The 14,325-nt window shown below is 41.5% G+C and overlaps 1 protein-coding gene across 1 annotated transcript in view; it reads left to right on the forward strand.

Moving 5' to 3' along the window:
- Positions 1-14,325, forward strand: part of sema6a (sema domain, transmembrane domain (TM), and cytoplasmic domain, (semaphorin) 6A) — a 106,527-nt gene that overhangs the window by 56,558 nt on the left and 35,644 nt on the right. The window contains 9 exon segments of the mRNA XM_052107819.1: positions 1,791-1,881; positions 2,853-2,972; positions 4,747-4,835; positions 7,199-7,416; positions 7,734-7,865; positions 11,583-11,738; positions 12,170-12,343; positions 14,004-14,144; positions 14,222-14,299. Of these exon segments, the coding sequence (XP_051963779.1) occupies positions 1,791-1,881; positions 2,853-2,972; positions 4,747-4,835; positions 7,199-7,416; positions 7,734-7,865; positions 11,583-11,738; positions 12,170-12,343; positions 14,004-14,144; positions 14,222-14,299 (1,199 nt within the window).

Below are 14,325 nucleotides of genomic sequence, written 5' to 3' on the forward strand. Positions count from 1 at the left end.
CGCCGCGGCTCTGTGATGGCCGTGTTGGCGTGTCCACCTTGGCCGCGGTTCTGCTCTCCGTCTCTCTGGTGCCACACTTGTGAAAAGAGCGTCTGTTTGAGGGCCAGAGTCATCTCACATTAATCATCGCCGTGAGGAGGGGGGCGTACAAATGTTCAGCTCAGGCGACGCTCCGATCCCTCCAGAGAGCCCATCTGCGGCCCCTCTCCCTCATCAGCTCGACATTTGTGCTCTCAGGGGCCGTTCGCACAGACACCGGCAGCTCGACTCGCTTTCAGAGCTGCAGGATTTATGACTGGTGCCGATTACATCAGCTGTTGCCGGGCGGATCGGGCGAGCGTTAGTGACGTGATATGATGTGTATAAAAACATGTTCTGAAGTATTTCATAGGCACTGATCATCACGCGTGTGACACCACAGCAGGAAAACTAATTATTAGTATTCTCATGACAGTTGATCTTTGATTTTAGAATGAACATGAGGCGGAGAGGGACAGACGGACCGTGTCTTTAAATGGCATGCGCTGTAGAAATAAAGCTGATCTCACTTTCACAGCTTGTCATCTAAAAGGAGTTTTTCAATGTATGAGAACTTCATATGTTTACATTTCTATCAGGAAGACTCGCAGACTTGAGTGAGATTTAAGATCTCAGATCAGAAATGTAACGTCTCTCTTTGGCGTAAGCCATGTCTGGCGGTCCGAAGAAGTTGTACTCGGAACCGTCATATCCTGCCGGAGATAGGAGGCGGAGCGAGGTGCCTACCCCCGTGCTGGACGGGACTCAACAGGTGGTGCTGGGGTGGAGGAGGTTGCCGTGTGAGCACACTGAGACATATAAAGCAATGGCTGACATGTGATTGGTTAGGAGTTACCCAGCGAATGGTGCGATGATGTGCAGCTGTGAGTCTTCCCGCTAGAACTGCGCTGCACTTACATATGTTTAAAAAAGTTATAGGGCTCTATTTTCGAAACAACAGTGCTCACAGTCGGTGGTCTCAGCCCCCGCAGCGTTTCAGCGGCTGGTAGCGGACTCCTCCGCCCCTGGCAGCGGTTCCCCAGGCGGACGGCAGTGAGCCCCTCCCCGCTCACAGTCGGCGGTCTCAGACCCCGCAGCGTTTCAGCGGCTGGTAGCGGACTCCTCCGCCCCTGGCAGTGGCCCTGACTGCTCCAGGTGGTCGGTTAGGAGCCCCTTCTCCCCTCGCGGCTGCTCCGTTGGGGTGGATGGTAGTCGCGAGAACTCTTCTACGGCGTATCCCTCCTCCTTCCCAGGTCTTCGGCACCAGTGTACAGTAGTTCAATGGAAAGGAGGAGGCGAGAACCGGCTTGACAATATAAATAATAGTTTAATGAAGACATAAACCAAAAGACACAAACACACATGACGGTCAGCTGGCCGTAGACGATCTCTCTCTCGTCGCACCACCATCCGTATAGCCATAAATGTTGGCTATAAAATGTCATCATCATCATCATCATCATCATCATCTTCCTCGTGGGCTGAAAGAGGGTTTGCATGTTTAAACAGGAGATTCAAAGGCCTTTTTTATATAAAACACAGCTGAGCACATGAATCTGTCTGTTGAGCGTCCGAAATAGCTTAGAGGTCACCTGAGAGGTCATCTGAGGCGCCCAACAGGATTAAACATCTCTGAACGGGAATATTGTTACATTCAGATTCCAAACATTCCTTCGACATTCCTTAAACATACTTTTAAGTGTAAATTATACTCTCAGTATTCCACATCCTCCTCGAGCATTGACCTTTGACCTTTCTCTTCATTCCTGCAGATGGACACGCTGGACGCTCACGGTGATGAAATCAGTGGCATGGCCCGCTGCCCGTATGATGCCAAACATGCCAATGTGGCCCTCTTCGCTGGTAAGACATTTATCGAAATCATTTCATTGCCGATTGTGAAATAGAGTCACACTATGACTTCTGTAGCTGTTTAGTGGATGAGCGTTTAATCATTGGAGAAGTTTGCCAGGAGTGACGCAGCCGCAGCTCGCACACGCGCATTCTTTGCAACAGTTGCTGGGTTTTTCTGCGCGTGTGAACATGTGCTTCTCTTCTGGGAACACATGCATCGATTGTGGTATGAGCAGAAAAGCAGAAGGGAGTTTCTGATCCGAAATAACTTGGGATGGAAAACCCACATGAGTCATGTAAAAGCGTCCAGTGGAAGGTCGTGAAAGTTCTGCATTTCAGAGCTGCACTGATGGAAAACACGGCTTGAGCATGTGATCCGGATCATCAAAGCCGGTCTTTAGCTGGTCCAAACTGGCAGAACATCACAAACCAGTTACCAGCTGGTCAGATCTGCTTATGCTTGTCAAGCTGTTTTTTTTGGAACAGGGTAGCTGGTCGTCAAGCCAATAACCAGTTAAAACCAATTTAAGACCTGCTAGAAACCAGCGATCATGGTCCAGAACACTGCTACTGTTCCAGCTCAAGACAGATTCTTCAGCAGGGATTCTGGCAGTCTGTTCGTTTCTGGCACATTTCAAGAGTATCGAGCCATAAAATGAATATGGCCAGTTTAGCTCAGATCATTTGCTCTTGGAAGAATTTGAGGAGAAATATTTGAGGTCACATTGAGATCTCAGACTATTGAATCTGAGCACAAGTGGAGACAATGTTGAGATCTCTTGTGAAACTCTAGAGAAGACACGTGTGCGATCACTGGAATCTTTTCTTGAGAGAAACATCAGCCAAAGTCTCCATTTAATCTCATTACTGTCTAGGAGAAACCACTGAGATGTAAAAGAGATCTTGTGTCATTCTTGTGTTTTGGTGTTGGATTGTGTTGTGAGATTCATTTGAAAGCTGATTGTTGTTTTCTGCTTCAGATGGGAAATTATATTCGGCAACAGTCACAGATTTTCTGGCGATCGATGCAGTGATCTATCGCAGTCTGGGAGACAGTCCGACTCTGAGAACCGTCAAACACGACTCCAAATGGCTGAAAGGTGAGAGCGGATGATTTTCAGAACACTTCCTGTCCTTTATCCAAAATCAAAGGACAAATGCATCTGTGTATATCCTCAATCATTTTGTTTAACCATTGACCCACAACAATTTTAAGCACTAATAGTTCTAAACATAAATAACTAATTAGGGGTCAAGCCCCGAAGTGGCGAAAGACCCCTGTTGTTTTCATTAGTTTTCTTGTTATTATTATTCTGCTTCTTCCACTCTTGAGTCTGTGGCAGTCCATAGAACCGCTTGTGGGAAAGTTATGAAATTTGGCACACCGATAGAGGACAGTCAGATCTGTTACCACAGCAAATTTGGCATCTCTACCTCAAACCCTCTAGCGCCACCAACTGCCCAAAGTTTCACTCACGTTTATGTTAAGAACTTTTGAACCGTCCTAGAAACTAAGTTTTCCTCTGATTCATTGGCTCAAGACCCTGTGGTGTCATTGGCCCTATGACGTCATTTTACGTCATGAAAAATACTTTTTCGAACTCGTTCTAGGCCGTTTATCTGATTTGCACGAAAATTGGCCTGCATCATCTAGAGGCACAGAATTTTTATAAACCATACCGCTTTCGAATGGCGCTTCAACAAATTCGACGAAGAGCACACCAAAATGGATGTGAGGTTATATCTCCGTAACGCTTTAGCGTATTCATACCAAACATATTATTTGTCATAGGCGCCATGACTCGAGGGTGCCTGCTCAGTTTCGGAACAGTGCCCCCTAGTGGTCACGAGATATGAGAAAAGCACATTTTTGCGTATAACTTCTGAACAGTTTGTCAGAAAATCATCATCGGTCGTACTAGATTCAGATTATAGTGAGTCCAACGATATGAAAAATTCCTATGTCGGCCATTTTGGACATCAGCCATTTGGAATTTAGTCATAAAATGCTGTATTTTACGAACAGCGGCGTATAATTACGTAACTCGGTATGTGTCTTTGGCACCATGATCGGAAGCGCCACCTTGTGGGCAAAAATTATAATGCTATTTCTAAAAATGCTAATAGCTATCGACTCCTTTTGCCTACTGTCATGAGTCTTGGTAGATTTCGTGGTTCATGCCGAGAACAATGATTCCAATTAAGTCATGATCAAACTTCCTGTCCGCCATTTTTAAAAGTTTTGAGAACCTACTTTTTCAAACTCCTCCTAGACTGTTTGTCCGATCGCATGAAAATTGGCCTGAATCATCTAGAGGCACTCACGATAAAGATATATTCACATAATTTTGATGAACCATATAGTTTTCGAATGGCGCTTCAACGAATTCGACGAATTGAACTTGAGTCTGTATCTCCACAACGCTTTGAGGGATTGGGATTAGGCCCTGAGGTAACCTGCAGCGTATTGGCACACTGCCCCCTACTGGTCTGGAGATAGACAAATGGATATTTTGGCTTATATCTCTTGAACACTTTCCTGCATAATACCCATCATGCCCAGATACTTCCTGAGCAGTTTTAGAACAGCGCCACACACTGGAAAATTATAGTTAATTAAAGGTTTTTTTTACGATTGAAAGTGTACTGTGCCAAGTTAGGTGGGTGTAGCTTAAAACCCTTACAGATTATCTACACATGCCGCAAATTCACCACACATTATTTTCACATGAAAATAGGAAAAATCTTAAACCATGTCAAGTTTGTCAAGCCAGCATAAGCATTTTAATAACGTTTTAGATTTGAATAATAACAAGCTTGTTTTTAATTTAATAATGATATTTGCAATCACAGTTGATGTGTTTTTAATTTCAGAGCCGTACTTCGTGCAAGCGGTCGATTACGGCGACTTCATCTATTTCTTCTTTCGGGAAATTGCTATCGAGTACAACAGCATGGGGAAGGTAAGGCGAAACATCTACTGTTTTACCTGCTTTAACAGCACAGACAGGATGTGATTTAGGAAGTAAACAGGAAATGGGCGTATCAAATATAGGTTTAAAGGAAGCGTCTGGTGTGTCCGGTCAGGAAGCAAGTGCTATAAATACCTGAGAAGTCTGGGATCTTAACTAGATCATTTGCTTCTCGTCTGTGAATATTATAAGAAAACTTATTATAAGACATCAGCAGCACAAAGGCTCATTGTTCTGAGTTCAAAGTCAAAGGTCTGAGAGATTTGAGAGATATCTGAGCTTCAGTGAAGAGAGTAATTACAGTGAGAGCGTCTCCAGTGAATATATCTCTCCCTCCTGTTACTGTACCTGCCAGATTACTGTAATTACTCACCTGAGGTGACCCTCTTTCAGGACTCAGAAACTCTCTCGGATTACGGGAAAATGCATGACAACAGTTGCCGTCTGTGAACGAGAGTGTTTAGAGCTTCTGTCATAACAATGCTGAAGGCAAATAATCATGCATGGTCACAATCAGAGTTGGGTGTATTTAATTAATGTAATCTAAGTACTTTTTGGTACAAAAGTAGTGTAATTCATTACATTTTACATACTACTGTACAGTTGTAATCAGATTACAGTTACTGGCTTTCAGTGATGTTATTTACATTCATTGGTTTACATACATGGAAGCGCATGCAGCATGGTTCTAGCGGGAAGACTAGCAGCTGTACATCATCACATCATTAGCTGGGTAATTCCTAGCCAATCACATGTAAGCCAATGCTGACACAATCTATCACATTGCTGTTTTGGTGTGCTAACACGGCAACCTCCTCCACCCCACCACCATCACTTGAGCCCTGTCCCGCACGGGGGTAGGCTCCTCACCCATGCCTCCTATCTCCGGCTGGACATGACGGTTCCGGGATTTTCCCAACTATTGTTTACAGACCGATTGTGTCACTTTTAATTGACTATATCATTATTCCAGTGGGTCAGAAGTTTACATACAATAAGTTAACTGTGCCTTTAAGCAGCTTGGAAAATTCCAGAAAATGATGTCAAGCCTTTAGACAATTAGCCAATTAGCTTCTGACAGGAGGTGTAGTGAATTGGAGGTGTACCTGTGGATGTATTTTAAGTCCTTCAAACTCAGTGTCTCTTTGATTGACATCACGGGAAAATCAAGACCTCAGAAAACTATTGTGGACCTCCACAAGTCTGGATCATCCTTGGGAGCAATTTCCAAACCCCTGAAGGTCCCACGTTCATCTGTACAAACAATAGTACACCAGTATAAACACCATGTGACCACACAGTCATCACACTGCTCAGGAAGGAGACGCATTCTGTCTCCTAGAGATGAACGTAGTTTGTGTGAAAAGTGCAAATCAATCCCAGAACAACAGCAAAGGGCCTTGTGGAGATGCTGGAGGAAACAGGTGGACGAGTATCTAGATCCACAGCAAAACCAGTCCTATATGGACATCACCTGAAAGGCTCAGCAAGGAAGAAGCCGTTGCTCCAAAACCACCATAAACAAGCCAGACTACAGTTTGCAAGTGCACATGGGGACAAAGATCTGACTTCTGGAGAAATGTCCTCTGGTCTGATGAAACAAATATTGAACTGTTTGGCCATAATGACCATCGTTATGTTTGGAGGGAAAAGGGTGAAGAACAGCATCCCATCGGTGAAGCATCATGTTGTGGGGGTGCTGCAGGAGGGACGGGTGCACTTCACTAAATAGATGATGACATCATGAGGATGGAACATTATGTGGATATATTGAAGCAACATCTCAAGACATCAGACAGGAAGGTAAAGCTCGTCACAAATGGGGCTTCCAAATGGACAATGACCCCAAGCACACCTCCAGAGTTGTGACAAAATAAGGACAATAAAGTCAAGATATTGGAGCGGCATCACAAAGTCCTGACCTCAATCCGAGGTCTAAGGAATGCAGTAATTAAAATGTTAAGATTGACCATATCAAATGCTTTAAAATGATCTATGAAAACACCAAAAGTTAATGTCATACAGACTTTTTTATTTTACGTTAGTTATATTAGTGTGTGTGACGTGTTAAAAGGAAGTAACTTAAAATTAATTCATAATGTTTGTACTTTTTCCATAAAGTAATCAGTAAAGTCAGAAATCTGATTACAATTTAAGAGCTATTTTGGGTAACTAAATTACACTGGTCACGACAGCAAAATAAACAGACTAACCAACTTTTGAAAGAAAGGAGAAAACACTGCCCAGGTCTGTTGGTGTTGAGGTCAAAAGGTGGATGTTGGCCCTTTGTTAAAATGTTTGTTGTGTTTCCGAGAGCGTCGAGTGAATGCATGTGATGTATATCTCTTCGGCAGGTCGTGTTTCCGCGTGTGGCACGCGTGTGTAAAAACGATCGCGGCGGCTCTCAGCGCGTTTTGGAGAAGCAGTGGACGTCCTTCTTGAAAACGAGACTCAACTGCTCGATTCCCGGCGACTCGCATTTCTACTTCAACATCCTGCAGGCAGTCACTGATGTCATCCACATCAATGGACGTGATGTTGTCATGGCAACCTTCTCTACGCCATATAACAGGTACTGTGCTTGTCTCTTTATCTAAATTAAAATGGCAGTGAAGCTCGACTGCCCACATCCGGTTAAAACAAGCTAGTTTAATGAGCGTTAAGGTCTATCAGGACTGTTGGGCTCTTCAACAAGGGAAGAATTCCAGTTAATTGACCGAGAATGAACTCCTGGAAGTTCAACCACACAATGACTGTCTGCTATTCGGTCTAATAATTCTTGTAACTCAGTCCTTGTATGATTCTCTCGCTCAGAGTGTGTGACTGAAGCGATCTGTTTTTCAGAATGAGGGATTCACAGTGTTGTGATCTTATGTATGTGTGTTGCAGTATTCCCGGCTCGGCGGTCTGTGCGTATGACATGACGGATATCGCAACAGCTTTCACTGGACGCTTTAAAGAGCAGAAGTCTCCTGACTCCACCTGGACACCCGTCCCAGAGGAAAAGGTGCCCAGACCGAGGTACATCTGACCAAAGGAATCACCTTACATGTTCAACTTACGCGTATCTCAGTAATGATTGAAGGTTGAATTGTGAACACACATGAACTGCATATTGCCTGACGTTCAAGGAATAATTCACGAGAGACCTTTGAATTATTGAAGCTTAATTCACACCTGATTTGTTAATGCATTATATTTTAGATAATTCAATAGTCTTAATAGAACTGATAAAATTGCTAAAATTTTAATATTCAAAAATAAAATTGGAGTTATGCAATCATCTGTCACAGCACCTCAGAAAAAACATAAACTTCACCAAACATCAAAAGCAACAACATGTATGTTAGATCCAATACCAACTAAGCTCTTAAAAGAGGTTCCCTGTAAGCTCAGAACCTCTTCTTAATATAATTAACTCCTCACTATGCTTAGGACACTTTAAAATGGCAATTATCAAACCACTTATTTTAAAGCCACAACTTGATCCTGGGGAACTGACTAATTATAGACCGATTTCAAATCGAATAATTATGTCGGCCATTTATGTCAAATATCGGCCTGACTTGAATTGTTCCATTTAAACCACATTTTGTAAATGAACATGTCTATATAATAATGTGTTTATCTCAAGACATTTTTCAGGCTTTATTCCCTAAAATGCTCTTTTGTGCCGAACTACTTTCTTACGCCACCAATCTTGCTTAAAACAGTCCACGCCACTCTAACTGGTTCATATAGAACATGGTGGAGTAATATAGAGCTGTAATGATCAACAGACCTGGAACTACTTTACAGCCATGTATATAGAAAACTAATTAACACACTGATTCTTGAGATAAAGGACAAAACAAGTTTTTTTTTTATTTGAAATGGATACATTTGTTGACAAAAGTGTCAGCTAACGAACACTTTAAGGGAATAGCTTTTAATAAAAAATTTTTAAAAATTATTCAATTCATAACTCGCATCTTACTGTCATATGTCTTAACCATGTGTTGTACTTTGGGCCCATTTAGGTTTTTTCCCTCAGTTGAATCTGCCTCTATAACCTAAACTAAAAAGACAAAATGATCCCACAATTCTAACAGAAATGATCATAATGGGAATTTACCAGACCGCGTGTCCTACTGTTGCATCCACCATGAGCAGGAAGTGTGAAACAGTCATCAGAGTTACAGCTGACTGCGACATTGTCTGATTTATTTGACGCATAGTGAGGACACAATTTTGATTGTCAGTTTTTTATGGAAAATATAATTTAAAGTTTACTTTATGTATTGTTTGATATATATTACAGATCCCTTCCTTTCATTCCATATTTATATTTATAAATTTGTTGCATTTTTAACCTGTTGATGCGCACCTCCTTTCTGAGCACAAACCATGAAAATGACCTGAATTGAAATGGTTGTATTTACTGGATTTACATATATTCAGAATTAATATTTGTTGTTATTTATTAAAGTTAGAGAAGCTGAAGTTTATAGTAATGGAAATATTTTGAACATGTTTTTATAATCTAATAAAACAATAATAAAAGTGTCAAGACGCCCCAGAAATACAAAGTTCTCCACGAGTCTAAAGAAGTTTCGTTTCTAATCTGAAGATGATTTAATAATAAATGAGTTCCTGCAGCTTTAATCTCTGTAAAATCTCTGGAAGTGTTCAGAGTAAAATTAAGCTCCGCCTCTCAAGACGACACTAAATCTGACGGCACTGCTCGACTATTCTGAATAAAACTACGCCACATTTTTATAAACAGACTTTGTAGACGGGCTGGTTTTGTTTATGAGACTCTAATATATCAGATCATAAACAGTTTTACAACATGAATGCTGCTCAGATTGCAGTTTGATGAAGAACGATGATGAAGGCGAGATCTCATGTAAACATGGAGAATATATCAATATTTCTCACATTTATCACTTTTATGGACCAAAAGTGCGATTGGATGTTTTTAATGAACGCTTGTCATAGACGATTGACCCAAGTGTGTTGAACTGGATTCGTCTGGCGATTGTGTTTTCATAATAAAAGTTCCGTTTTGATATCGCATGTTTTCATAATAAAAGTCCCGTTTTGATATCGCATGTTTTCATAATAAAAGTCCCGTTTTGATATCGCATGTTTTCATAATAAAAGTCCCGTTTTGATATCGCATGTTTTCATAATAAAAGTCCCGTTTTGATATCGCATGTTTTCATAATAAAAGTCCCATTTTGGTATTGCATGTTTTCATAATAAAAGTCCCGTTTTGATATCGCATGTTTTCATAATAAAAGTCCCGTTTTGATATCGCATGTTTTCATAATAAAAGTCCCATTTTGGTATTGCATGTTTTCATAATAAAAGTCCCGTTTTGACATCGCATGTTTTCATAATATAAGTCCCGTTTTGATGTTGCGTGTTTTCATAATAAAAGTCCCGTTTTGATATCGCATGTTTTCATAATAAAAGTCCCTTTTTGATATCGCATGTTTTCATAATAAAAGTCCCGTTTTGAGATCGCATGTTTCATAATAAAAGTCCCGTTTTGATATTGCATGTTTTCATTTGTACTCCTGCACAAATAACTCAATTACTGTTTCTGGAGGATTACTATCGTGAAACAGAGATCGGATATCAATGTTGAACCCGTAGACCTTTGAAACGATGTATAATGTTAACATTAATTACATTTATAGCTGGTAAATTATATATTAAACATAAGCAGACTGACGTCACCGCCGCGTGCGGGCGATTGTGTATCAACAGGTTAAAACACTTTATTTAGCAGTTTAACATTGTGACCTCTTGCTGAGGACAGGTTAAATTATATAGCACACATTTTAAAATATTATAATGACATTTAAAAACAGAAGTAATGAATTACCTGAGTTTGCACATTTCCTTCAGCTGTAACTTTTCCAGTATTTTTATTATTATGAATTTCTTGATATTGAGCAAAGATGATATTTTGTTCCTCCAGAATCAGTTAATTTAATTGACTGTTTACTCATTTTAGTAACTCTGTGTTAAAATAATTTTAAACAAGTCACCTGGAAATATCAGTCAACTCTACAGCTGGAAGTGTCGTGGATGTTCAGTTTCACATTTTAAGAGTTAATTTGAGCATTTTTATGCTTGTTATTGGATCACGACCTCCATGTTGAATAAGGGTGTTACTGTAAGGAAGATTTGTTGAGGCATGAGGCGACATGATCAAACCGGGATCTAATCTCTCAGGAGTGTTTTATAAAACACAGATCGGCTGGCATTATGCCGCCATATGCCAGTCTTTGTGCAAGTATCGCCTGCGCTCATTAACATATAATGATTTGTTTGTGTGAAACGAGGTCAAGTGTTTCCCTCAAGCTTTAACTGAAGACAGGAAATGTGTTCATGAAGAAAGAAACAAGCGTTTTGTTGCCCGTTCGTTATTTCATTGGTGATTATACATTAATTCAATGCACATGTCATGTGATCGGTCTGATATTTATTAACCTCGTTTAATTGAACGCAACTTATTTCTCCTCAGAAACCTTCATAATGTGGTTATGGAGAGAATTTCCAAAACACGCCCGTCTTCCATTAATGCGTCCTTAAACAAAAACACGTGGACTGAATCACTTAGAATCATTTATAGTTGTTTAATTTATAACGATTCTCTCGTTCAGCCTCTCCAGTATTCAGAGTGTGCGTGTTCAGACATCAGGAACAGGTCAAAGGTCATCTCTGTTGTCTTTGTGTCTTCAGGCCCGGCGTCTGTGCAGGAACTTCCTCTCTGGAGAAATACAAAGTGTCCAACGAGTTTCCCGATGAAACGCTGAATTTCATCAAGATTCACCCGCTGATGGACGAGGCCGTTCCCGCCGTCGCAAACCGCCCGTGGTTCCTCAAAACGATGGTTCGGTGAGTGCTGAGGTCAAAGGTCACATCTCAATTATTCTTTCTGATGTTCAATTCACATAAAACAGATCATGATACATCTCTAAGAGAATTACATTCATCTTGAGTTCATGTTAAAGATGATAATTGGAGCGATTGTTTGTTTCCTCACGGATATGTTTGTGTAAATGAATTATTGTAAACACATTTGCTGCAGACGTGTCTGGATGAGTTTCTCCTTCGGTTAAATGAAAAGACGTGTATCATTTATTTGCCTTCCATTTCCATCTTGCCAGTTTAATTTGCATACTGATTTGTGAATCATACATCAGATTAACAGCGAGATCGGAGCAGTGATTGGACCTGCAGTCGCCAGATAACCGTTTCTTCATTATACCTCTCTGTCTCTCTCTCTCTCTCTCTCTCTCTCTCTCTCTCTCTCTCTCTCTCTCTAGATACCGTCTGACTCAGATCGCTGTGGATAATGCCGCCGGTCCTCATCGTAACCACACGGTCGTGTTTCTGGGATCGGAACGAGGAATCGTCCTGAAGTTTCTGGCGAAGATGCGGAGCGGTTTCCTGAACGACAGTCTGTTTCTGGAGGAGCTGAACGTGTACAACCCAGAGAAGTGTGTACTTTATTAACACGCCTCTATCAGGTGACACGCGTGATTAGTGAATTACAGAGCGCGAGTGGAACGTCTGCTGATGTTTACTGACTGAATAATTGATGGGAGCTGAAATAAAGACGGGATGATCTGAGGACAGACGAGGTGTTTTCAGGACAGAGCTGATGTTGTTCTGCGTCACATGAGCCGCATTTATCTTTAAAATGAACGACTTTACAGCACAGATGAACTCTACATAGAGAACATATTACAGACACACACACACACACACACAATAAATAAATACTTAATTACTCTAATTGTTCACTGTTAATAGATTTATATATTGTAGCGACTTTATATAATCACAGATATGTGTTAAAGGAATATTCCGGGATCAATCGACCGCATTTGTGTCATAATGTTGATTATTAACACAAAAATACATTTCCACTCGTCCCTCCTTTTCTTTAATAAAGCATAAATCTGGTGTCTGGGTATCACAGTGAGTATTGACACTGACTATCACACCTGGAGTCGCGAGTTTGAATCCAGGGTGTGCTGAGTGACTCCAGCCAGGTCTCCTTAGCAACCAAATTGGCTCCGGTTGTTAGGGAGGGTAGAGTCACATGGGGTAAACAAATTGGCCCGGTTGCTATGGGGGGTAGAGTCACATGGGGTAACCAAATTGGCCCGGTTGCTAGGGAGGGTAGAGTCACATGGGGTAACCAAATTGGCCCGGTTGCTAGGGAGGGTAGAGTCACATGGGGTAACCATATTGGCCCGGTTGCTAGGGAGGGTAGAGTCACGTGGGGTAACCTCCTTGTGGTCGCTATAATGTGGTTCTCGCTCTCGGTGGGGTGTGTGGTGAGTTGTGTGTGGATGCATGGAGAATAGCGTGAAGCCTCCACACGCGCTACGTCTCCACGGTAACGCGATCAACAAGTCACGTGATCAGATGCGCGGATTGACGGTCTCAGACGCGGAGCCAACTGAGATTCATTCCTTGCCACCCGGATTGAGTCACTACACCATCACGAGGACTTCGAGCGCATTGGGAATTGGGCATTCCACATTGGGGAGAAAAGCACAATTGTGTGTTCCAGTGAGACACTTCCAATGCAAGTCAATGGGGTTTAATCTGTAATCATTAAAATACTGTTTCAAAAGTATAGACACAAGACATAAACAATATGTGTGTTAACATGATTTTACTGTCATTAAATCACTTATTAACCACATCTGTGTGAAGATATAAACAATTATACTACTGTTGCCATGACGACGGAATGCAGCAGTTAACACAACGATTTAAAGAACTTTACAGCTCAAATAATACACAAGTTTTAACAGAAGAATTAATGTAAGTGTTGTTATAAAATTGTAAGTGTCACATTTCTGACTTTAAACCCTCTAAATATCGACCCCATTGACTTGCATTGGAAGTGTCTCACTGGAACACACAATTAAAGAAAAGGAGGAACAAGACTAAATTACTTTTGTGGTAATCAACATTCTGTCATTTGAACTGAACTTGTATTGAACCCGGAATATTCTTTAAATAATAATTTTACAACAGTTCAAAAGTGGCTCGTCCAATCAGAGTTTAGAGTGCTCATCAGTGAAGTCATGTGATTACAGCTTATAGACATGTATGTAAAGTGTTGTGTGATGTGTGCAGGTGCAGTATTGACGGCGTGGAGGACAGACGCATCATCAGTATGCAGATCGACAGTCGGAGTCACTCGCTGTTCGTGGCGTTCACTTCATGCGTCGTCAAAGTTCCGCTGTCACGCTGCGAACGGCACGCCAAGTGTAAAAAGTGCGTCCACATTTCTCTGACTTTCATCAGAAGATAGCAAACTCCTGTTATGACCTCTTCACGTGTGTCTCTCTCAGGTCCTGTATCGCCTCCAGAGATCCGTACTGCGGTTGGGTGTCAGAAGGAACGTGTAAAGAGATCTCGGCCGACTCAAAGTACGTGACGCCGTTCTCAGTGCTGC

Source organism: Xyrauchen texanus, chromosome 37 (assembly GCF_025860055.1).
Source record: "Xyrauchen texanus isolate HMW12.3.18 chromosome 37, RBS_HiC_50CHRs, whole genome shotgun sequence".
Classification (NCBI taxonomy): Eukaryota; Metazoa; Chordata; class Actinopteri; order Cypriniformes; family Catostomidae; genus Xyrauchen; species Xyrauchen texanus.